The following is a 25897-nucleotide window of genomic DNA, read 5'->3' as shown; positions in this document are numbered from 1 at the left end:
CATTTGCAAAGTAAAGCTTTCCCTGCTGTCTTGATATCAACGTAAACTGATCATAAACATGTCATTAAACAGGGAATCTACATATCCACACTGGATTTAAAAAATCAATGCTGCCCTGGTCGGTGGTGCAGTGGTTAGAGCGTCGGCCCATGCACAGAAGGGTCGCGGGTTCGAGTCCCGATCAAGAGAATCTGGGTTGCAGGTTTGATCCTCAGCCCAAGTTGGGCGAGTGTGGGAGGCAATCAGTTGATGTGTCTCTCTCACATTGATGTTTCTCTCTCCTTCTACTCTCTTGGGAAAGCAATGGAAAAATATCCTCTGTAAGAATTAACAACAACAAAAAAGAAGTAAATCAATGCCTAGGCACGGACATTTACGTACAATTGCAAGGCGTGTGCACCACACTACAGGACAGTCTTAAATGTGAGGCAAGCCTCGAAGAGCAAGCAGTACATACTATTCCCGCAATGTAATAAAGATTAAGTTGTGTAGTTAATAGGCAAACCCATTAAATGCAACAATCTGGCATCCTATATAATAAAAGACTAATATTCAAATTGTTCTACTGGGAGTTTGACCACTCGCTATGACGAGCGCTGACCACCAGGGGGTGGCACAGAACATTGCGGGCATTGGCGACGTGGCGTTGGCAGCAGACGGAAGTAGAGGCGCTGCTGGCCCTGACGAGAGTGGGACCATGGCAGGATGGTAGAGCAGGTGAAAAGGCGGCACCAGACCAAGGCGGGTGCGAGCGGGGGGCCTAACAGCCCCGCTGATTGCTGGGGGGGAGGGGGAGAGAGGCTGCCGCCCAGTTCCCAGATACTGAAGGAGTGTGTGTGTGTGTTGGGGGGGGGGGGGGGCGGGCCGTGGGGGAAGGCCCCGACCCTGACCAATTGCCCTACAGATGGTGATTAGCGGCCGGCAGGCCCTGATCGCCTGATTGGGGCTGGGCTGGGGAACTGGGGGTGGGTGGTGGCAACCAACCTCCCGTAGCGCCCAGGTCAGGGGCTGCGACCTCTTGCCGGCTACCTGGAGGCAGGGGTGACAGGGACAAAGGTGAGAATGCAGGTGTCCGCCAAGCTCACTCTCACTCCCCCTGCTACCCTCCACCAGGACACCAGGGCTCGCATGCTGGGGAAACCCATGCACTCAGGTGCCAGGTGCCCACGAGGAGCCCGCCCCACACCCGCGTGGCCTCTTCCGGGTGAGCCAGGCAGCAGCCTCTGGGACCACAGAGGCCGGTCGGGCTCCCTGTGGGTTAGCGCAGGACCTGCTCTGTGAGGCTGGCCCAGAGAGAGCATGCTACTCGCCTGGCTTCCATGTGGTGCTGCTGGGCAGCCCAGAGGCCCACACTGTGCCCCAGCCCATGGCATCCAGCCACGCTCACCACATTTCCACATGGGGACTCGGCACTGTGACTCAGGCAGAGGGGGGCGCGCAGGGGCCAGGTGTTGCCCAGGGCCCAGAGGTCAGCTTCAATCATTGGCCAGGCCCAGGGACCACACCTGTGTACAAATTTCGTGCACTGGGCCTCTAGTTCTATAAACTTAATGTTTATCCCAAGTTTTGGGTGGTTCTTATCTGACTTTTATGATGAAGATTTGTAAGGGACCACTAGTGCTTCGTGAGTGAACGACAATATCACTACTGATTCATGAAAAATGTTTTCCTGCTATTCCTTTGTTAAATTTCTGGTTCTGTTTAATTTAAAACATACCTTGAGATTACAAGGCAAACTATTAAAACGAAATTGTTACTACCTGTAACTATTCACCTTGGTAAATAAAAAATTTCCTCTCCAAAATACAGAAATAACCTAGATGTTGACTCATCACCCATAAATCCTTAATTTCAAATTTCTGTGCACGAGTGGCTTCAGTTCCCACTGACTCATTTTAATATGGCAGATTATAGCTTTTAGATTCCAAACAAGTAAAACAGGAAAACTTCTTGTTTAAAAAAAAAAGCCTAGTAATTTTCCAGGTCATACCAATGAGTCTTAAAACTGCAGGGCTAACTTCTTTTGTTTGCTGCTACTAAACCCAAAGCTCACCTTTAGACGTTTCACATTGTACACATGGACTCCAGCACTGGTGCCCGATGCAGCTAACCAATTCCCATCTGGACTGACCGCCAAAAGACACATGGACTCCACTGTCCCTGTGAGGACAGAACAACAGTTAAGTCTGAATTTAATGTACACAGCCAGCCCTGCTTTGATGATGGCAAAAGCCAGTAAGACCCTCAGTTTGAAATTACTAATGGGATTTCCTTTTTAAAAATACATTTTCATTGATTTCAGAGAGAGGAAGAGAGAGATAGAAACATCAATGATGAGAGAAAAATCACTGGTCTACGGCCATACCACCCTGAACGCGCCCGATCTCGTCTGATCTCGGAAGCTAAGCAGGGTCGGGCCTGGTTAGTACTTGGATGGGAGAGAAAAATCACTGATCAGCTGCCTCCTGCACACCCCCCACTAGGGATTGAGCCTGCAACCTAAGCATGTGCCCTTGACCAGAAATGAACCCAGGACCCTTCAGTCCACAGGCCGACGCTCTATCCACTAAGCCAAACTGGCTAGGACTCTACCAAATAGTTTTTAATCAAAGTTAGGGACAAATAGCCAATTCAATAGGTTTGAAGCATATCTTAAATTTATTGAGCTGCTTGCTATATATTTAGCACTAAGGGAGCATGGGCACATATGAGCCATCCTTGTCATCAAAAGATTTTAAACCAATCTGGCAACATAAAGACTCATGTGGGATAAAAATCAGACAGTGATGCTTTATGCCAAAATACATGCTGCTACAACACCCCCAAACGATGAAAAAGCTCTAAAGCAAGACATAAGCCAGATGCTAAAGGATGGGTGAGGTAGGTAGAAAAAGACGAAGAACAACGTGAGCTAAGTAACAAGAACTGAAATACACAGGTTTGAAGGCTGTGAAGAAACCAGCCTGACTCTAAGGGGGAAGTGAGATGAGAGAGAAGAAATAAAAGTGTGTGTGTGTATGATGCAGAGCCTAATTTTAAGGGATGCTAAATGCAAGATAAAGAGTCTAAGTTTTATAATAAAAACATACAGGTACTCAATAAAAACTGGCAGTTTACTTTATCTGATTACTATCTTATGGGTTTCTTTTCCTGCATGCTTCTGAAGCAGCTTATGAACAGTGAGAGTTTAAGTTAAAAGAGTTGACTTTTGTCCTGGCCGGTGTGGCTCAGTTGGTTGAGCGTTGTCCTGTGCACCAAGTGATGGCTGGTTTGATTCCCGGTTAGGGCACATGCCCAGATTGCAGACTTGATCCCTGGTAGGGGGCATGCAGGAGGTAGCCGATCGATGTTTCACTTTTACATCAATGTTTTTCTTTCTCTCTCCCTCTCTCTCTAAAAAAATCAATAAAAATATTAAAGAGAAAAAAAGAGTTGACTTTCCATGCTGATGGAGTCTAAATGACAGTGAAGCTGCTATAATCCAGGGTGAGGAAGAAGGGAAAAGGCCCATGGGAAGTATCCAAGAAAACTACCAGCTTAAATTAAGCTGGGTGACTAAGTCCTCAATAATTAACTCAACAAGTTAACTACAGAATCACTTATTCATGCATACTCATTCATGTTCTCAAAGAACAGGGAAAAACGGTCATGAACTTTATATGACAGGTAATGAAACTATGTGTAAGTTCATCTTTATAAAAACAACCAAAAAATTAACATGTCTATAAAATGCATACTATCTACACACACACTGGAATATACAAACATATTAACAGTAGTCAGGATTATAAATTATTTTAACGTTCTTGTTGCCCTGCTAACAAAAACTCTTCTAGGGGTGATGAAACTTCTCTGGCCCCAAATAAGGAATCAAAAGCCCAGTGAGAAAAGAGTAGGTGTGAGGAATATTTCACATCTCATCAACATTTTTATTTGCCAGATATCTCCTCCTACTTTAAATTGCAAACATGTGAGTGAATGTACTTGCATGGTGGAGAAGAGTATTAGTGAATACCCAACAATGAATAAGGTTTAAAAGGAAAAAATAGATACATCAGAGGCTGACAACTCTCTCCTATGGCCAGTTACCAAATTCCTACCTGACTGAGCCTGAAAAGTATGCAGGTGCTTGAAGCTTCCTTCCAACAGCCGAATGATATGCAGAGACCCTTGATTTGAAGCCACAAAGAGCTTTGTTGAATCTTCAGAAAACAAAATCTGAACAGCAGAGCGAAGGAACGCTGGCATTTTGGAAACCTTGGGGTGAACCAGTAAGAGAGAGAAGTGAGACCTAGAGGCCATCAATAATAATCATAGCCAGCCTTAAGTTACATTAATGCTTCCTGTGTCTAAGGAAGCCAACTGATGAAGGGTCTGGGACACTGACATGTCTAACGTAACCGATACACCCCTGCCTCCTTTATCTCTTCAAAAGCCTAAACTTCACTGCCACTTTCTGGCATTTCCCTACTCTTTCAAAAACAAAAGCAAATCAAAGTGGAAAAAATAAAACACTTTTTTTGGTAACAGCTGTCTCCAAATACCTTTCACTGAGTAAGGATTCATATCCAGTGCATTCCCACTTCACACAAAAATTCACTTATGAATTTTCTTCTTGTTCAACCAGACACTGGGTTATCACTTACCCTGTGGAGGCTTATGTTGTCATGTTCATAATTCAACCGACAGAGAAAAAACCGAGAAGCTGTGGAATACGCTATCCAACTTCCACATGGGGATACACAGCTGCAAATAATGTTCTCGGGACCCTGCAATGTTAGGAATCAGATGAATGTTCAAGTAAAACTTCAGACAACGAGGTTCACTGTGACATGAATCCCCAAGCTGTCGTCACTCTGGACGTGCCCACAAACACCTACACATAATCCTGACAGTTATATACTCTGTGTCACTATGATTATGTCAGCAGTAGAGTACCTAAATGGTGTGGCTTTGGTTTCCAAGAGCTGAGGTCTATGAATGAACTAAATACTAGTAATCTCAGCCCTTGTGTGCCTCACAGGTAGCTTCGTACTAAACCCTACCATTAGAAACCCGAGCAGAGAGGCACTTCATGCAGGAAAGCTTTGGAGGCAAGGTGACTGGGAACATTGATTTTATTTGTTTTAGGACAGTCTACTGTAAAGATCTCTAAGAAGACCTGTCCTGCTGGCTCAGTTAGATGGAGCATGTCCTGTAACACCAAAGGCTGCAGATTGGATTCCCAGTCAGGGCACATACCCAGGGTACAGATTTGATTTGATCCCCTGTTGGGGTGCATATGGGAGGCAAATGATCAATGTTTCTCACATCGATGTTTCTGTTTCTCTATCTCTTCCTCTCTGTCTTAAAAAAAAAACAACTTCAATAAAAACATATCCTGGGGTAAGGATTAAATAAAACGGGGGGCCTCTAAGAAATAGTAAGTGAAAAAATTTGCAGAACAAAGGAAAAATGTGTAACATCTATGTAGTTCAAAAAACTCACGAAATATATCTAAATGTATGAAAATATGTATGTACCACATACTCTCTCACACAAAGAAGATCTGGAATGATATATTACAGCTAGCCAATTAACAATTATTTCAGGAAATGGGAAGAGAATTAAAGAAGTGGATGAGGAAATAAACTATCAATATTGCTTGAATTTTTTACAGTAAGACTGTATTCACAAATATCTGTGTAATTAAAGGCTTTTTTAAAGAACACAAAGAAGTTTGCATAGTAGATTCCCATTATTGTAAAAAGAAAGGGCATATGCACAAATGGGTGGAAATTTTTTTCTGGAAGGATATACAAGAAGCTATTGGCAGTGATTATCTCTGGAGACGAGGCCCAGGGATTTGGGTTTAAGAAGGGAGTTCAGCCCTAGCTGGTTTGGTTTAGTGGATAGAGTGCTGGCCTGAGGATTGAAGGGTCCCAGGTTCGATTCCAGTAGAGGGCACATGCCCGGGTTGTGGGCTCAATCCCCAGTAGGGGGTGTACAGGAGGCAGCCAATCAATGAATCTCTCTCATCGTTGATGTTTGTACCTTCCTCTCTGAATTTAATAAAAAAATATTTTAAAAAAGGGAGCTTATCTTTCATTGCATACTCTTTTGTACCATTTGAATTTTTTTTAAAAAGCATATTATTTTCATAATAATACAAAAAAATAAAACCAATTTCCTGTATTCATCCACCCAATAAATTCTAAATGTCCAACATATAATCACGGGAAATCCAGTTCTGTTTACATAGTATTTCATTCAAATAATTTTAGATTTTATACAGTTAGTGATGTCAACTAAGTAATCCTCAAAATTCATCAGGAGAAAATGCTCTGGATTTTAGAGACTGTACACATACAGTTAAACTTCCTTACCTTTGTTTTGAGGTGCAGTAAATGATCTGCATCTTTAGAGAGTGGAAGGGTATCCCCATGTTTTCCTGGAACAAGAAATTTCCCTGAGGTTTTCCCTCCTCAAAGAAAGGTTATTTGTATATATTTTTTTCTTCTAAAAAGTCCATTCCTGGATAGAATGGAATCTCTGCCAATGACAAATCAGGAAACTATCTTCATAAGCCTACCATTTTCTGGGGAAAGCAGTGAACATTCTCTTCTCTTTGGGTGCCCTCCATGGCCTATGGCACATCACTAATTTGCTGAAGCTCAACACCACAGCCAGGCATGTAGGTGGGTGAAAGTGGAGTTTGTGGTTCATGTGGCCTCAACTTCATTTGCTCGTTTTGGAAACTTATTCTAGTACAAACATAGTGGAATATAAAACAACAGAACCTAAACATTTCCTTACAGGTCACACAAAAGGCCACTAGGCTGTCACCCTAGTAAGATCCATGTGACCTCCTGGCAGGGATGTCACTAACCAGTATTAAATCCTGCCATTTTTCAACATCCTATTTTGATCCCAATCAAGCCAGAGCAAACGATTCCACAACCTTCACACCCACTACATCCTGCTACCACCACCCTTTCCACCATATAGAACTGTACACTTTAATCAGATCTAACACTCAGAAGAACTCCTTTGCTCCATCTAGTGGATGGGAAACCATGAGTTCCAATGGGCACAGAAAAATCTACATCCATTTTTCCATAAGCAGAGTACCAATTGCAATTCTAATTTTTGGTTTCTCTCTTCAGTTTTTTTCCTAGAAAAGTCTTGCTCCCATCTTACCTGTTGCAACTGTAGATCCCAGTCGCCAAAGATCCAAGTGATGAGAAAACTGGAAGAGGAGAAGCTGTCTCTTTTTTGAACAGGAAATGAGACGTCGCTGTATCCAAGAATCGAAAAGTGACAAGTAGGTCGGGGTCATCTACTGTCTCAGTACGAGATATAGCAGCAGCATCTTAGCACATTGTTTACTGCTAAAATCCATCTGCCTGATAAATAGTCCCTACATAATACCATATTCCAGGCACTGTCCTAGGGTCTAAGAACACACTAGTAAATAAAAGCATACCTACCACTCTCAAGCTCAGTCTAAAGGGTTGACACAGAATTAAACAAGCAATTACACTAAGTGTGCTAGGAACTGTAGCATGGCTAAGCACAGTATGTAACAAAAAAGCACCGAAGTCTCACAGGTTTGCTCAGAAGTGTGAGCTGTGCGCAGAGTGCTGTAGGACAGGGGAACGGAAAAACAAGGACAGTGGGGGTAGGGGTGATACTCACATGGGGAAAAGTGATTTTTCGGAGAGCAGCATCGTAATTCTTTACCTCCACTTTCTCCATGAGAGGGCGAATGACTAGGTGGGTGTCAGTGCCTGGGCGGGAGGGAGGGAGAAGGGAGAAGACATCAGAATTAGAAAATGTCCTGCATGAAAACAAGCAGAGCTGGGATAGCCAGTTAGCCTGGAGGTCAAATCACCCCCAGTATTGCCGACAACAATCAAGGCTTAACTACAACAAGACTGCGCACAAAGACCACTAGGGGGTGCACCAAGAAAGCATAAAAAATGCGGAGACAAAGAAACAGGACAAAACTGTCAATGGAGGATATTGAGTTCAGAACCACACTTTTAAGGTCTCTTAAGAACTGTCTAGAAGCCGTCGATAAATGTAGTGAGATCCTCAAGAAATCTAATGAGACCCTCGATGTTATGATAAAGAACCAACTAGAAATTAAGCATACACGGACTGAAATAACGAATATTATACAGACTCCCAACAGCAGACCAGAGGAGCGCAAGAATCAAGGCAAAGATTTGAAATGCGAAGCAAAAAAACACCCAACCAGAAAAGCAAAATGAAAAAAGAATCTGAAAATACGAAGATAGTGTAAGGAGCCTCTGGGACAGCTTCAAGCGTACCAACATCCGAATTATAGGGGTGCCAGAAGATGAGAGAGAGCAAGATATTGAAAACCTATTTGAAGAAATAATGACAGAAAACTTCCCCCACCTGGTGAAAGAAATAGACTTACAGGTCCAGGAAGTGCAGAGAACCCCAAACAAAAGGAACCCAAAGAGGACCACACCAAGACACATCATAATTAAAATGCCAAGAGCAAAAGACAAAGAGAGACTCTTAAGAGCAGCAAGAGAAAGAAACTCAGTTACCTACAAGGGAATACCCATACGACTGTCAGCTGATTTCTCAACAGAAACTTTGCAGGCCAGAAGGGAATGGCAAGAAATATTCAAAGTGATGAATACCAAGAACCTACAACCAAGATTACTTTATCCAGCAAAGCTATCATTCAGAACTGAAGGTCAGATAAAGAACTTCACAGATAAGGAGAAGCTAAAGGAGTTCATCACCACCAAACCAGGATTATATGAAATGCTGAAAGGTATCCTTTAAGAAGAGGAAGAAGAAGAAAAAGGTAAAGATACAAATTATGAACAACATGCATCTATCAACAAGTGAATCTAAGAATCAAGTGAATAAATAATCCGATGAACAGAATGAACTGGTGATTATAATAGAATCAGGGACATAGAAAGGGAATGGACTGACTATTCTTGGGGGGGATAGGGGTGTGGGAGATGCGGGAAGAGACTGGACAAATATCGTGCACCTAAGGATGAGGACAGTGGGTGGGGAGTGAGGGCGGAGGGTGGGGCGGGAACTGGGAGGAGGGGAGTTATGGGGGGAAAAAAGAGGAACAAATGTAATAATCTGAACAATAAAGATTTATTTAAAAAAAAAAAGAAAACAAGCAGAGCTGGGCAGAGTAAAGCAGCAGCTGGCTGAGAGCAGAACCCACCTCCAGATATCAGTGCTGTTGGGCTGTGGGCCACGGTTCGCACGTCGTGAGTGTGATGCTGGAATGGCTTTGTCCGCACCCACTGCTTCTCGCTGCTGTTGGAAGTCACAGAGACCAGCTGAAAATGGAATACTGTCCCCTCGGCTGTGCCCACCACGAAACTGTCTTCTTGCTGAGAAATTAAATCATCGAGGTACATTTGAGCAAAACAGGGCCCACTTTGAAAAAGATTTCCTGAGGTTGTCTATCTGGGCAGCTTAAGGGAAAATGTATGCCCAGAATTGGAAGGTCAATCACAAGATAGGAGCAAGCTCACTCATATATAATAACACACCCCTATTGGCACAATTAACAACATGTACCTCAACCAGTTACAGAGCTTTCATATATACAAACTAGACCTCATCAGAAATTCAATACAAAAGATAAAACATCTAATAAATTTAACAAGAAATGTGCTAGGCCTATAAAAGAAAAAAATTTAAGTCCTCCTTAAAGGACATAAAAGATGACCTAAACAAAGAAATCCATACCATATTCTTGAATGAGAATATTTAACATGATAAAAATATTGATGATTGTTAAGTAAATTTTTAAGTTTTATATAATCCAATAAAAATACTGATAGTCTATACCTGGAATGAAAAAAGTTGTTTCTTAAATTCATATAGAATAAACAAAAAAACTTAAAAACCAAACACAAACAAACCAATCCAAGCAAGAATAGTAATGAAAATATATTCTCAAAGATTTGGAAGCAGGGACTCAAACAGAAACATGAACACCAGTGTTCATAGCAGCATTATTCACAAGAGCCAAAATATGAAAACAACCCAAACGTCCAAAAATAGATAAACTCAATGAGGTGTTTCATTCAGATAAACTCAATGGAGTATTATTTAGCCTTGAGGAGGAATGAAATTCTGATGTTACAACATGGATGAATTTTGAAAACATTATGCTAAGTAAAATAACAAAGACACAAAAGAACAAATATATGATACCACTTATGAGGTACCCAGAATAGGCAAATTCATAGGGACAGAAGGTAGAATGGAAGTAACCAGGGGCTGGGAGAGGAGAGGAATAAGGAATTATTCTTTAATGGGTGATGAAAAAGTTCTGAAAATGGAGAGGTGATGGATGCACAACACTGTAAATATTCTTAAGATCACTGAATTGTACGCTTAGAAATGGTTAAAAAAAAGACCTAGCCGGTTTGGCTCAGTGGATAGAGCATCAGCCTGCGGACTGAAGGGTCCCAGGTTCAATTCTGGTCAAGGGCACATGCCTGGGCTGTGGGCTTGATCCCCAGGAGGGGGCATGTGGGGAGGCAGCCAATCAATGATTCTCTTTCATCACTGATGTTTCTATCTCTCTCTCCCTGCCTCTCTGAAATCAATTATATATATGAAAATACAAGAATACATTTTCAAAAAATGGCTAAAATGGCAAATTTTGTTATGTAAATTTTATCACAGTAAGAAAGATTTTAAATGTAAATAAAGTGCTAAGAACATAGACTGGCTGGTGTGGCTCAGTGGTTGAGCATCGACCCTGAACCAGAAGGTCACGGCCCGATTTGGGTCAGGGCACATGAGCCCGAGTTTTGGTCTTGGTCTCCAGTACGAGGGTGTGCAGGAGGCAGCCGACTGATGATTCTCTCTTAGCACTGATGTTTCTATCTCTCTCTCCCTTCTTCTCTAAAATCAGTAAAAATATATTAAGAAAAAAATAGTGATTAGAGTCCAACTTTGAATGTGAAGAAGTTTTAGGAATACCTTAATCACTTTAAGTCAGTTATACTTTCCTTTTTATATATGCATAACTGATATCACAAAAACTTATGGTTAAGTCTCAAGGAGCTCTTCAATAAGGAAAATATAACTTCTATGTTTAAAAAAGCATTGTGTCATTTTATATTATAATAGTTTATATTATATGCTTATACTATAAAATACACATTTTACTTTACAAAAAAAGCCCTATGGCATAGTTTAATTGGCAATGTTTCTTTTTTCTCGTGATAACAAAAAAATTATGGCATATTTTACAATAATTTATATCTAAGAGTCAATGCAATGTAGTAATATAGGCCTATGAGAGAAGATCAAACAGTATAAAATGGTATACAATACAAATTAAGCCTGCCTCCCACTGACCCCCCACAATTTCCCTCTCCAGAAATTATAATTTGAGTTTTAAAAATCTTCTTAGAGATATATATGTAACACACATATACTAGCATAACTGCATATACATAAAATACTTAATACATAAATACCTAATATACAATATCTAATATATAAATCTGCCCCTTCTTCTCTTAATACACTATTATATCCTATATTATACACTATTATGCTGTTCTGTTTTTCCCTCTTAACAATATATTCTGAAAATTGTTCCACAGTAGTCAATATACACCTTCCTTGATCTTTGAAACAGGTGCATATCTGTGTAGGTACAGTTAAAATGCTACTAAAATTAATAATTAAGTCTTAAGTCTAATAATTACAACCATTTTAGATTAAGACTCCATTTTAAAAAGATAATTTCTCCCACTCATTTCAACTTGTCCTTTTTTTTTAGCTCTTTGGAGATTTTTAAAAATATTTTTATTGATTTCAGAGAGAAAGGGAGAGGGAGAGAGAGAAAAACATCAATGATGAGAATCATTGATCAGCTGCCTCCTGCACGCCCCCTACTGGGAATTGAGCCCACAACCCAGGCATATGCCCTTGACGGGAATCTATCCGAGAACCGACAGTTCAGTCCTCAGACCGATGTTCTATTCACTGAGCCAAACCAGCTAGGGCTCAACTTATACTTCTACTAGTGGCCCGGTGCACGAAATTCATGCACATTAAAAGGGGATTAATTAGAGGAAATATTTTAATATTGCTATTTGCCCTTTCTCTATAATAGAAGTGTCAGAGATGGAAGAAAATTAGTAAAAAGTATACGAAAATCTTCCTCCTGTCAGAGTCTGGGGCACACCACGGGACCCTGAGTCAAGTCCCTGCCTATCCACGTGCGACTCAAAATCATGCGAGACCCAGACCTGGCTGCCACCCGTCCCCCCCATTGGGCTAGATCCAGACCCGGTCGGTCTCACCATGTCAAGCCCCACTGGGCAGGGGGGGCACAGCCTCAGGTCTCCTGACCCGGCGCCGGGGTGGGAGGCGTAGCCTGAGGTCCCCCATTAAGCCCTGCTGGGCAGGAGGCATGACCTGAGGTCCCCTGGCCCAGGGCGAGGGAAGCAGCCTGGCACCAGTGTGGGAGATGCGGCCTGAGGTCCAGTCAAGCCCCACGGGGGCAGGGAGGGCGCAGCCTCGGGTCCCTGCTGATTGCTCATTAAGGCTCATTATGGGAACTTGGCCTCCCCTGTGGGTGCTGCTATCTTTGTGGTGGAGTGACAGTCAATTTGCACATTCCCTCTTTATTATATAGGATTATAGTTTATAGGTGACATCTACATGTTTTACAGGGCTTTAACACATTGTATGCAAGAAACGTATTTATACGTTCTACCAGTGTAGTAGAGCGCGGGACACGTATTAATACGTTTTTTATAGACTAGCGGTAGAATGTGGGTAATGTATAAATACGTAAACTAAAGTTATCGTAATTTTACTGAACGTTGCCATTTGTGCAAAAAATTAGCAAAAATGGCCCGCGCCACCTGTTAGCGCATGATAAAAACTACCCGCAAACGATGTGTTAATACACACAAAATTGTTCTCATGTAAAACCTGTGAAATGGGACAGAAACATTTTATAGGCAAGGAAAGCAAACGTGTGATCTCTACACTAGAAACTGGATTTTCACCCTTAAGATAGCAATTCTCAAATTAAGAAGGCAAAAAAATAAAGGACATAGTAACAAACCTCAAAGCTACTTCTATACCTCACTGCTAACATACCCAAACATTTCTGATTAAGCACTCTGGTTACCAAAAGGAAAAAGGTACACCTGTTCAATACAAATCTGCTTAAGTCTTATTCAAATAGAAGACAATGAACATTGTCAAAAATCACTATAAAATTATCTTCTAATTTCCCAAGGTAGGAAGCAGGAGAACAGTTGTACAGAGGGGAAACACTGCTTCTCAAGATTCTTTGAGCACACTGTGCCCTATCTTCAATCAGACCTGATTAACTAGGGGTGGGGAGTGCCTGAAGAAAACCTCTCTGCTAACCAATCCTTCAGAGAATATTCTCCAGCTGATTGCTAAGAGAATAAGAGAGTTCAGGGAAATTATGTGGCTTTTCAGATGGATTTTCCTGAAATCATCTTCCTCCAAGGCCAGGGAACATTGTTTGTGGTGCAACACTGCCAGGGCCTTCTCTATCATCCCCCAGACTGTACAGGAACTGCTCAACACAGAAGCCATACTCACATCAGAGACAGCAATGGACTGCACGTCAGCGTTTGCAACGAGATGGGTCTTCACAAGCGTCCCAGTAGCTGAGTCCCAGAACTGCACCTTCCCAGCAGAGTCCACACTGATGACAGTGCCATCGGACAAGAAGGCCACACCCCATATGATACACTTCCGCTTAGACACACCCATATACTGCCTATCCACGAGCATCTTATGAATAGCGCTCCCTGAAAAATAAGGAAAGTCCACATTTGAATGATGTGGTAAACATGTTAGGTTAGCTACCCGAGCACAGACCACATCCAATATATACTACTTACGGTGAACTCAGTCTCTCAACACCAAAACGGTTGCCTAAAGATGAGAGAGGCGGGTGGTGACAGGGAAGGGACAGAAATTTGCTGGAGGGTTGGGGGTGAAATGGAAAAGAAACTTCACTTAACACTAGCCAATTGCATACAAATCAATACACTTGGCTCTTTTCCAAAACCCCCTGGGAAAGAGACAGTGACAATTTATGAGAATGTGTAGAGTGGTAACTGGCTTAGCAGAGCCCTGAAACTAAGTACCAAGTCAGCAGTGGGGAAAGCCAAGAAGTCACCTGACTTCACCCTGGGATCCTCAGAAAAGTCAGGAGCTGGTGACCCCAGATACTCTAGAAACCGAGGAAGAAAGTGGGACTAAAAGGAGGAACGGAATAAAAGTAAGTTTAAGAAACTTGTAGATCCCTCAGATTCCTTCCCCTAAGTAAAAATCCAGGCAATGCCATAAAACCCCACCTCAACAAAAGACTAGAGACCTATTCTCTGAAGAGGGACACAGGCACAATTGAGGGTGGGAATACTATATGGAATATAAAACCCTAATATGCAAACAGACCAAATGGCAGAACCACCAAATAACCGGTCGCTATGACATGCGCTGACCACCAGGGGGCACACACGGAACATGGCGGGCATCAGCAGCAGCGGGAGAGTGGAGCAGGTGAGCGGGGGCACTAGACCAAGGCGGGGCACGGTCACTGACATCGGGGTGGGCCTCTGGTGGTTACTGAAAATTCTTTGCTCCTGTGAGCCACGGTCCCGTCGGGCACTTGCACCTGCTGCCGGCACCGGAGCCACTGCTCACACCCGCTGGCCCCAATCGCCCCTGAGGGCTTCTCCACCTCCTCCTGCTCCCGAGGGGTGATCGGGACAGCAGCCGCCGCTTACACCTGCTGATGGCACTGGCCCCAATAGCTCCGCACCAACAGCAGGTGCTAGCAGAGCCGGTGCCGTCAGCACATGGGAGTGGCAGCAGCAGGAGCGGGGCTGCCGGCAGACTGGGTACCAGGGGCCATGGCGGGGGCACGGAGGATGGGCTGAGACCCGCTCCTGTGCCCACTGTAGCCTCGTGGCCCACAGTTCAATGTGCACGAATTTGTGCACTGGCCCCTAGTCTATATATCTCTATATATAAAAGGCTAAGCAACTGGCCGATTGGCTGGCTGACTGGCCGGTAGGTATAACGTGCACTGACCACCAGGGGGCAGACGCTCAACGCAGGAGCTGCTGAGCGACAGCAACTTTGTAGAGTGCCCTCTTGCACTCCGAGACCCCTTGAGGCATGTCAGACTGCCAGTTTCCGCACGATTCCTGCAGGCCAGGCCGAGGAACCCCACCTGCTGGAGGGACCCCGCTCACTCCGCAGATGCCCTTCGAGCCTTGGCACCGCCTCAGGTGTGGCCGGCTGGGGAGGGACCGCGGGAAGTTGGCTCCAGCAAATACACACACACACTGCATCCCTCCCTGGCCAGTGTGGCTGAAATGGTAGAGTGTTGTCCCATGCTCTGAGAGGTCACTGGTTGATTCTCAGTCAGGGCACATGCCTAGGTTTTGGGCTCAGTACCTGTAGGGGGTGTGCAGGAGGCTGTTGACTGGTGTTTTCTCTCTCTCTCCCCTTCTCCCTTCCTTTTCTCTAAAATAAATAAAATACTGCATCCCATAGAAAAACCAAGATTCCTCCCAAAGCAGGATTAGTAATCCAAGAAAGGACTGAAATTCATGGTGAACATCCCAGAAGATTAAGGAGGTTAGGGCTAAACCTCGTTGAAAGCATTACAAGTACTCCAGTTTGTCAGAAATGTGAATCTGACAAACAAGACCCACATCCCAAATGAATTGAGAAAAACAGTCACCTGATTTGACATCAAACACACTAATGCAGTCTATGGAGCCAGCTGCAATGTGGGTACCAGAGGGATGCCAGCTGAGACTCAGGATGCGACCTTGGGAGTTGGAACAATAAAAAAAAGAAAGTGACAAACACACAAATATATAGCAAAAGGTAACTGAGTTCTCCCTCCACAATTATCTACGGGGCTAGTGTTCTCTTAGTCTTAGCTCCCACTACGTACTGCACTCTTGTGAAAAAATGGTTTATAACAGATGAGGAACAACTTTGCCCTGGGATCCATAATGAAGTATTTGATACTAACTTTAATAATGTATAAATGGTTGATGGGAGTGTAAAGAAGCACAACCTTTTGAGGGTGATCTGATAGTAACCTAACAAAATGTAAATGTGCATGTTTGGCCCAGTAATTGCACGGGAAATAAATCAAAGAGAAATACTTGCATGAATGCCCCAAAACATGTATATAAAAATATTCACTGCACCACTGGTCATACTAGTAAAAAAATAATTACTATCAATCAGTTGGAGTTTGACTAAATACATTATGGAACATAAAATGCAATGCCATGCAGACTGGCAAGACTGACAGATGCCTGTGATGTAACAAGTGGAAACAAAGCTGAAAACAGGTTCAGGCACTCCTGTGTATTTGTTTATATGAATATTTTAAAAAGTCTACAAGATTAATCTCAAAATGTCTATATAGGGGCATGAGATACTTATTTTCTCTTTCATACTTGGCTAAACATATGAAATTTTTAAAAAGCACTGGATCACCTTTGTAATTTAAAAAGAACACTCCAGCCCTAACCAGTTTGGCCCAGTGGATAGAGCGTCAGCCTGCAGACTGAAGGGTCCCAGGTTCGATTCCGGTCAAGGGCATGTACCTTGGTTGCGGGCACATCCCCAGTAGGGGGTGTGCAAGAGGCAGCTGATCAATGTTTCTCTCTCATTGATGTTTCTAACTCTCTATCCCTCTCCCTTCCTCTCTGTAAAAAAATCAATAAAATATATTTTTAAAAAAAAAAATAAAAAGAACACCCCAAAGGTATTAAAAACAACCAAATATGAATCTGAGTAGCAGAGACTAAATATTACTAATGGATACAAAGAATACATAGGACAGTGACTATTTGCTATAAGGGGAGTAAGCAAACCATGTCCTTAAGGCCAAATGAGGCCCGCCACCTTTTTTGAAAGTAAAGTTTAACGGAGCATGGCCATGCCCATTTGTTTAAGTATTATCTATGGCTATTTTTGTGCCACAACAGAGTTGGCAGAGATGGTTTGACCTGTAAAGCCTAAAATATTTACTACTTTGTATCCTTACAAAAACAGTTTGCCAACCTCTACTTTACAGGTCAGGATCAATTGGTCCAGGTAAAGCTCAAACATGGGCAATTATTTATAGAACTCCCCCGTGCAATTTGAATGCACAGCAGGATTATGAACCACAGCTCTGCCCTAGCCTGTTTGGTTCAGAGGGTAGAGCGTTGGCCTTCAGACTGAAGGGTCCCAGGTTCAATTCCAGTCAAGGGTACGTACCTCAGAAAGAAAAAAGGATACGTACCTCAGTTGCAAGTTTGATCCCTGGCCATGGTCAGGGCACATGTAGGAGGCAACCAATCGATGTGTCTCTCTCACATCGATGTTTCTCTCTGTCTTTGCCCCTCCCTTCCACTCTCTCTAAAAAAAATCAATGGAAAAATACCTCGGGTGAGGATTAATAGTAATAAAAAAGAACCACAGCTCCTAAAGATGAAATTCTGGTTTCCGGACTTTTATGCACACTTGTTGAAACATCACAAATTTAAGTGAGAATTAACAAATCAACTTTTAGAGAAACACTAGCTTTTCTATTTTATATTTCTGGTTTTCTATATTTTCACTAAACCAAGCAATCACAACTATGCTATACAATGGAGAAAGCCTGAGCTGGAGATGGCTTCTAGTACATACCCTGTACTCAGACAGAATTAGTATATCCTATATAATAAAAGCCTAATATGCTAAGTGTCCGGTTGCCTGGTTGTCCGTTCAATAATCAAAGCGTAATCTGCTAAGGATATGCTAAGGCCGCTCAACCGCTCCCTATGACATGCACTGACCACCAGGTGGCAGATACTCAATGCAGGAGCTGCCCCCTGGTGGTCAGTGTGCTCCCACAGGGGGAGCTCTGCTCAGCCAGAAGCTGGGCTCACGGCTGGCGAGCGCAGCCACGGTGGTGGGAGCCTCTGCAGCAGTGCTAAGGATGTCTAACAGCTGGACATCCCCTGAGGGCTCCTGAACTATGAGAGGGCGCAGGCTGGGCCGAGGGGACCTCGCTCCCCCCAAGTGCATGAATTCCGTGCACCAGGCCTCTAGTCTATAATAATAAAAGCGTAATATGCTAATTAGACTGGACATACTTCCAGACGACCTTCTGGATGAAGCTGGGGCTGGTAGGGAAGCCCAGGTCCCAAGTGCCTGCCGGCAGCCAGAGGGAAGCTGGTGCCGGCCGCTGGGGGAAGGAAGGCCTACTCTTGCATGAATTTCGCGCATCGGTCCGCTAGTAGTTAAAATATTACCTGGACCCATGGGGAAATATCCCATCTCCAGTGGCACAGAAACGTAACTACTTGCTAAAGCTATTCACAGCCTCACCAGAAATGACCCTTACTTTTCTGCCGATCAAAATTTCTTTCAAACTGGATTTTGTCTGGGTTGATTTGAAATAGTTTCACAGATCCATCTTCACAACCAACCTATTAGGGGAGAGGAGGTAGAAAATAGAGGAGATAAACATTTTACATTTTTAACTAAACGTATTTATTTACAAACTAGGGGCCCGGTGCACGAAATTCATGCACTGGGTGTGGGGGGGGGGGGTGGGGGTGGGGGAGGGAGTGTCCCTCAGCCCAGCCTGCCCCCTCTCACATACTGGGAGCCCTCAGGCATTGACCCCCATCACCCTCCAATCGCAGGATCGGCCCCTTGCCCCTGGGCAGGGGACCCTCATTTCCCCCCATCACTGGTTCTGCCCCCAGCCCAGGCCTGATGCCTCTGGCCCAGGCATCAGGCCTGGGCAGGGGACCCCCAGACCCCTCCGATTGCTGGCTCTGCCCCTTGCCCAGGCCTGATGCCTCTGCCAGAGGCGTAGACCCCCATCACCCTCCGATCGCCTGATCGGCCCCTTGCCCAGGCCTGACGCCTCCGCCAGAGGTGTCAGGCTTGGACAGGGGACCCCCATCTACCCCGATCACTGGCTCTGGCCCCCGCCCAGGCCTGAGGCTTCTGGCCCAGGAATCATGCCTAGGCAGGGGACCCCCATCTTCCTCTGATCGCTTGCTCCACCCCCCGCCCAAGCCTGACGCCTCTGACCCAGGCTTCAGGCCTGGGCAAGGGGACCATCATATCCCCCCAATCCCCGGCTCCGCCCCCCGCCCAGGCCTGATGCCTCGGCCAGAGGAGTTGACCCTCATCACCCTCCGATCACCAATCACCGGATCGGCCCCTTGACCAGGCCTGAGGCCTCTGGCAGAGGCGTCAGGCCTGGGCAGGGGATCCCCAGCTCCCCGCGGTTGCAGGCTCCGCCCCTGCCCAGGCCTAACGCCTCTGGCCTAGGCATCCGGCCTGGGCAGCGGCGTCCCGCAGCTGCAGCGGCCCCGCGATCGTGGGCTTCGCTTTAGGCCCAGGCAAGGGACCCCTAGCTCCCGGGACTGCCAGCTTCGACCGTGCCCAGCTCCCATCGCTGGCTCCACCCCTACTTGCTGCTATCACTGGCCAGGGTGGCAAAGGTGCCTGATTCTCCGATCATGGCTGGAGGGCAGGGCAAAGGCGGCCCCGGGGCCGCCTTTGCCCTGCCCCCCAGCTCTTAGCTCCCCCCTGGGTTTCCGATCAGTCAGCGGCAGGGGGCTTCTTCCTGCTTTCCCTTTCGCCTCCCTGCATTGTGCCTACATATGCAAATTAGCCGCCATCTTGTTGGCAGTTAACTGCCAATCTTAGTTGGCAGTTAATTTGCATATAGCCCTGATTAGCCAATGAAAAGGGTAGCGTCGTACGCCAATTACCATTTTTCTCTTTTATTAGTGTAGATATATACATTTCTTCCCTAAAGCAATCACTTGCTCTGAAAAATAGTTGGTGAGAGAAAAAAGTACTGGCACCAAGAAACTGATTGCATATTCTTGGTAGCCTTTATGTCCTGACAAGAAAGCAGGACAATAGAATAGAAGTAGGATTTCACAGGGTATCTCTGCTAGAGACCCATGGACTAAATGAAAGACCTAGTAACTATATAATCTAAACAGAGACTTATCAAGATATTGTACAAATTAGTGCAAACCAGAAGAGAACAGCGGTCTTATCACAAAAGGTTCAACCTCTGAAAGCACCCATTCTAATGTTAATGATTCGGGGAGCAGTCTTCTCAGTCTGTGCTCAAACAATTTTCAGAAACACTGTGGTGAAACACAGTTGCACAAGTTAACTGGTGGAAGGACCTAGGAATTTTAAATATGCATTAGTGCACTGTGACTCTACAAAAGGATTTAATATGCTATATTCTGAAACAAAATTCATTGTAAAACACAACAAAACAAGTTTCTACAGCTCCCAATTCCAAAGAACAAAGTTTGGGAAACCAAACTAACCCTCTCATTTCATAAATGAATAAACGAGGTCAAAAGTAAAAACAGAAAGGATGCAAAAGGACAAGGGATTGTTAACCCCCAATGGCAACTCCAATCTTATACTGGGGTTGCTGAAATCTAACTCGTATCGGAATTGCTATATAGCGTAACATAACTTTAATCTACCTTCCTATGAACACAGGGAAGAAGTTTTAAGTGGGCACAAGAGGAATCTTGGTTTAAATTACCAATAGTTGCGTACTTACCAAAAGTTGAGAGCCACTGGGGCTGGCAGCCATGCTCCAAATAGGTCCTCCGAAGGCATCCATAGAATACTTGATGTTTAAGGCCTGCAAATCATACTCGATAATCTCTCCGTTGAGTCCAGCACTAAAGAGTCGCTGTCCTTTTGCCCAACACAAAGCTTCCGTAGCTCGAGACTCATGACCTGGGAAAAACTACAGAAACACCATAACTTCAACAACCCATCATGAATTCACCACCTACCAGCACTGAGTGGTCACAGGCAGCATGGTGAAAAATAAGCCCTTGCTGGTTTGGCTCAGTGGATAGAGCATCAGCCTGCGGACTGAAGGGTCCCAGGTTCGATTCTGGTCAAGGGCACATGCCTGGGTTCGGGCTTGATCCCCAATGGGAGATGTGCAGGAGGCAGCCGATGAATGATTCTCTCTCATCACTGATGTTTCTATCTCTCTCTCCCCCGCTCCCTTTCTCTCTGAAATTAATAAACATATATTTTTTTAAAAAAAGAAAAAGCCCGACCGGTTTGGCTCAGTGGGTAGAGTGTAAAAACAATCAATAAAAAGAAAATACTTCCCTAGCCCTAGCTAGGTAACTCAGTTAGAGCATTGTCCTGATACACCAAGGCTGTGAGTTCAATCCCAGGTCAGGATACACAAGAAACAACCAGCCCTGCCAGTGTGGCTCAGTGATTGAGCATTGATCCAGAGGTCGATTTGTAAGCTCAATCCCCGGTAAGGGGCATGCAGGAGGCAGCCAATCAATGTTTCACTTTCACATTGATGTTTCTCTCTCTCTAGCCCTCTATCTCCCTCTCTCTCTCTCAAATCAATAAAAACATATATTTTTGTAAAAAGCAACCAATCTCTATATTTAAAAGACTAATATGCAAAGTGTCCCCTTGGGAGTTCGACTGGGAGACCAGGAGTTCGATTGCTCACTATGATGTGCGCTGACCATGAGAGGGTGGTGTGGAATGAAGGAAGGCCCCAGCCGGCAGGCAGAAGGCCCCGATCAGCCCTGATCGCCAGCCAGGCCTAGGGACCCTACCCAGGCATGAATTTCATGCACCGGGCCTTTAGTGAATGCATAAGTAAGTGGGACAACAAATTGATATTTCCCTCTTCCTCTCTCTCAAATCAATGAATAAAAATTTAAAAAATAAAATAAAATACTTCCCTAGAAATAACAACTGTGGGATTTTGTGCTATCAGAAGATCATGTCTATTGACATTTTCATTTTTTTCCAGGATTGTTTTTTAGTTATTTCTACAGTTGGCTTTCTTTTAGTAGAACTTGTTCTGCAAAACCTTTTCAGTAGGAACCGGTCCAGGGCTCTCAGTGCTATCAAAACTTTATAAACCCCCTGGAGTCCTAGCAGTGTGAGGAGGTGAGATCGACCCCCGGACTGAGCAAAGCCTGCGTGCTGCTACATCCCTACGTCCCGCTCGGATGTCCAACCACCATTGTCATTATGCCAAAGAGAAAAGCGGAAGGGAATGCTAAAGGAGATAAAGCCAAGGTAAAGGAGGAACCACAGAGAAGATCTGCCAGGTTATCAGCTAAACCTGCTCCTCCAAAGCCAGAGCCCAAGGCTAAAAAGGCCCCTGCAAAGAAGGGAGAGAAGGTACTGAAAGGGAAAAGGGAAAGCTGATGTTGACAAAGATGGGAATAACCCTGCAGAAAATGGAGATGCCAGGACAGGCACAGAAAGCTGAAAGTGCTGGAGATGCCAAGTGAAGTGTGTGCATTTTTAAAAAAATATATTTTGTTGATTTTTCACAGAGAGGAAGGGAGAGGGATAGAAAGTTAGAAACATCGATGAGAGAGAAACATCGATCAGCTGCCTCCTGCACATCTCCTACTGGGGATGTGCCCGCAACCAAGGTACATGACCCTGGCCGGAATTGAACCCGGAACCCTTCAGTCCGCAGGCCGACTCTCTATCCATTGAGTCAAACCGGTTAGGGCGAAGTGTGTGCATTTTTGATAACTGTGTATTCAGGTGACTGTACAGTTTGAAATACTATTTTTTATCAAGTTTTATAAAAATGCAGAATTTTGTTTTTACTTTTTTTTTTAAAGCTATATAAGCTATGCACACAAAACACTTTATTGTTATTTTGGGGGGGAAGGACATATAGTACTAATAGAACGTCTCCAAAGTTGGACTGACATGGAGGGGAATACCTTTCCCTTCTGGTTTTGAGAAACTTCCTCTTGGTTCCTGGGAGGAGGGATCTCTTGCTGTTGACACACATTAGCCATCGTGGCACGAACACCTTGTTGTGTGGGAAAACTAAAATTCGTTTTTATGTCCTTTTCTCCCTCTCCACTTTAAACATAGACTTTGGCTCTCTTAAGCCCAAAGACCTATGCGGACCTGACCCAAACAAACTGATTTCCAGTATGCTGGGCAATCTGGACTTTCCAGTGTCACCACTGAAATGGAGTCCCTCAAAAGAGCAGCGGTTTCTTTTTAGATTGTGGATCTACAGATTGACATTCTCTGCCATTTTCATTTCATTTCCTGAAAGTCAGGGTCGGCTTGTGAAAAGTTGTTAAACAACATGCTTAATGTGAAATGTCAACCCTCACTCTAAACTTTTCCTGTTCAGAGCATCAGATGAAGACTTCACTGGGTTTTATAGTGGCTTTCTGATTTTGGTAGTTCACTGAAGAAGGGAGTTTGAAAGTTGTTGTATACTGTTAAGGACTGTGTGCCCATGTCCTGCCTGAAATACCATGATTGTTTATGAAAAGTATCTTTAATAAAGTTGGATACAGCTTGGCTTGTGGAAAAACAAAACACCTTTTCAGTAGAATAAAATTTGCATCCAATTGTATTTGAAGTATCTAATTTTAAAAAAAATCAATGCAACTATCTTGATTGGGTGATGGTTTCAAAGCGTGTGTGTGTGTGTATGTCAAAAGTTATTAATTTATATACTTTAAATACATGCTACTTATTGTGTCCATTTTACCTGTACAAAGCTGTTTAAAAAATAAAAGATAAACTAATGCAGTTCACTCCAGCCATTCATTCAAGTCTCAGATTTCTTAGTGCTGTCTTAGCATTCAAAAAGTTTCATCTCTATCAAGACATTTTATTCTTTTATTTGCTTGACACAAAAGAGACTGGGTAAGTATAATTTTTCCTATCTGAATTTGAAAGGGCCAAAGTACTTGTGGGTGAAGTGGCTTGCCCAAAGTGTCAGTCAATGACATGAAGAGAATGTTGGTCTCCCTATCCCAAATTCCTATTCTTTTCACTCTGAGAGAAACAATTTTTTCTTGTTCTGAGCATAACTAACAGAGCTAAGCAACCTTAAATAGTAGGGAAAGAAAGCAGTAGAATAGATTGCATTACTTAATTGTTGAAAAAACAGATGAGAGAATAAGAGACACTGAGTAACAAATGGTTGACGTAATTCATTCAATAAGAATTAATTCAGCAGTGGCTTTGTCCTAGAGACTTGCTAAATGCTGGAAATATAGTCATGAACATCACTGACATGGCCGCTGGTTTCATAAAATTTGAAGTTCAGTGGCGAAAACATTAAACAAACATACAAATTATAATATAATCACAGCTGTCATAAATGACAAGAAAAATACAGGATGCAACAAGCATGTAGCACAGCATGTTTGTTCACACTAAGACCCAGTTGTGGTCACCAGCAATTTTTTAACTCCTATTAGTTCCTCAGGGATCAGCTCAATGTCATTCTTTTCCAAGATTCCTAAACCCATCTCATCAGAGTAAGTTATCTCTCTACTAAGATTCTATGCCTGTACGTAGTTTTATATAAAATTTAACTGGACTTTGAACTCCCTGAGGGCATCTGACATTTGTTTTAATGCCTAATATTTGCCACTCATTCATTTAGAAACTTCTACAGAGTGCCTACATTCCAAGTACTAGGCTGCTGGGCACTAAATTCATTCATTTACCTATCTGTCCACTTATATCATGATGCTCAGGGTATGTAAGACACTCAATAAATGTGAATGGAATTATATGTTGCACCAGAAATCAGTGATCAGTGCCTTTGGAAAAAAATGCCGTCACATCCCTCTACATCCAACTGGAATTTTACCTAGTTTACAATCTCCTTTACTCCCAAATATAGGGATGTAAGTCTACATTCTCTGACGGGCCAACTTAGGAATCTACTTCCTGCTATCACCTCACCAAAGTTTCTGATATTAAAATGTTTCATGATTTTTCCTGAAATTGGTATTTGACACCCCCAGCAGGAAATGCCACCTTACCAAAGCTGCAACAGTGTGGAGACTGATATAAAGCAATGGTCTCGACAATTTTCCTTCTTGTGCCCAAAAGAACGAGCAAACCTCAGTTTCCAAATGACAGTGAGCTGCCACAATTCCTAGGCAGGCTCTTTCTCACCAACATAACACATCAAAACGCGGAGCTTCTCTCATCAGCCAGACAAGAAATCGCATGCTACAGAAGGTACACAGTTCAAAACAACTCCAGAGAGCGTTCAGAGTCACTTTCTTTTGATCTCTGGCTACAAAAGACATACAAGGTTTTGTAGAACTGAACTTAAGAAGAAAATTATCAGAAACACCAAATCAGGCTTCCAAATGACTTACTTTCTCCTGAAAGTAGTTTGCTGACAAGTTATATATTTCCACAGTGCCATCTGTTCTTGAAACAGCCAATCTGTTTGACTGGTTATTGTAAGCCACACAGCGGATCCCTGATGGAACATAATTAAAGAAACGAACTCGATGGACTTTAAATTCACCCATTCCTAAGGGAGGGGAGGAAAAAAAAAAAGAGTCATTTTTGTAAAATGTTAACTGCAGTATTGTTCCCTATTATCACTGCTCTGGCTGGAAGACTCCAACTATCTCTCACTGAAGTCCATGTCTACGGATCTAACTAGTGATATTTTCATGCCCCACACAAGAACCTATCAAACAATCTCCAGACGCTCAAGATTCTTTTGCAAAAATGTTAAAACATCAACATACAGAGCATCACCCAGACGTCTTAACAATCCTGACAACTGCCTGAAGGAAGTAGTATGGAAAAGAGGGGTGAGAATCTAAGATGTGATCTCAGGGCAAAAGACTGAACACAGTGTCATTCTGTAAAGGGAGCGTCCGAGGGAGACGCTGGAGCGGACCAGCTGAATTCCAGGAAGAACGAACTGAGGTCCTTCTGCCCATCTGGGGCGGGAGGCTTCTCCGAGGGCAATGACACTGGCGGATGCTGG

At 43.7% G+C, this 25897-nt stretch overlaps 1 protein-coding gene and 1 pseudogene across 6 annotated transcripts in view; one reads left to right on the top strand and one right to left on the bottom strand.

The window, feature by feature from the left end:
* UTP4 (UTP4 small subunit processome component) overlaps nt 1–25897 on the bottom strand; it is a gene marked incomplete at its 5' end in the record, with an annotated part of 31207 nt that overhangs the window by 4452 nt on the left and 858 nt on the right. For 3 of the 5 annotated variants that reach the window (XM_081107750.1, XM_081107752.1, XM_081107751.1), the window contains 12 exons: nt 2054–2160; nt 4101–4257; nt 4647–4769; nt 6366–6430; nt 7180–7276; nt 7678–7769; nt 9215–9386; nt 13618–13829; nt 15779–15868; nt 18437–18521; nt 20654–20845; nt 25269–25429. In XM_081107750.1, the coding sequence (XP_080963876.1) occupies nt 2054–2160; nt 4101–4257; nt 4647–4769; nt 6366–6430; nt 7180–7276; nt 7678–7769; nt 9215–9386; nt 13618–13829; nt 15779–15868; nt 18437–18521; nt 20654–20845; nt 25269–25427 (1551 nt within the window). The remainder of the gene's footprint in view (nt 1–2053; nt 2161–4100; nt 4258–4646; nt 4770–6365; nt 6431–7179; nt 7277–7677; nt 7770–9214; nt 9387–13617; nt 13830–15778; nt 15869–18436; nt 18522–20653; nt 20846–25268; nt 25430–25897) is intronic. The other 2 variants (XM_081107753.1, XM_081107749.1) reach the window with 2 other exon arrangements.
* On the top strand, nt 22123–22388 carry LOC308531140 (non-histone chromosomal protein HMG-17-like; annotated as a pseudogene). The gene has a single exon. The product of its transcript is annotated as a non-histone chromosomal protein HMG-17-like (transcript).

Source organism: Myotis nattereri (assembly GCF_964212035.1).
Source record: "Myotis nattereri genome assembly, chromosome: 15".
In the NCBI taxonomy this organism is placed as follows: Eukaryota; Metazoa; Chordata; class Mammalia; order Chiroptera; family Vespertilionidae; genus Myotis; species Myotis nattereri.
Note: the sequence above shows the minus strand (reverse complement) of the source record. Positions and strands in the feature narration are given on the sequence as shown.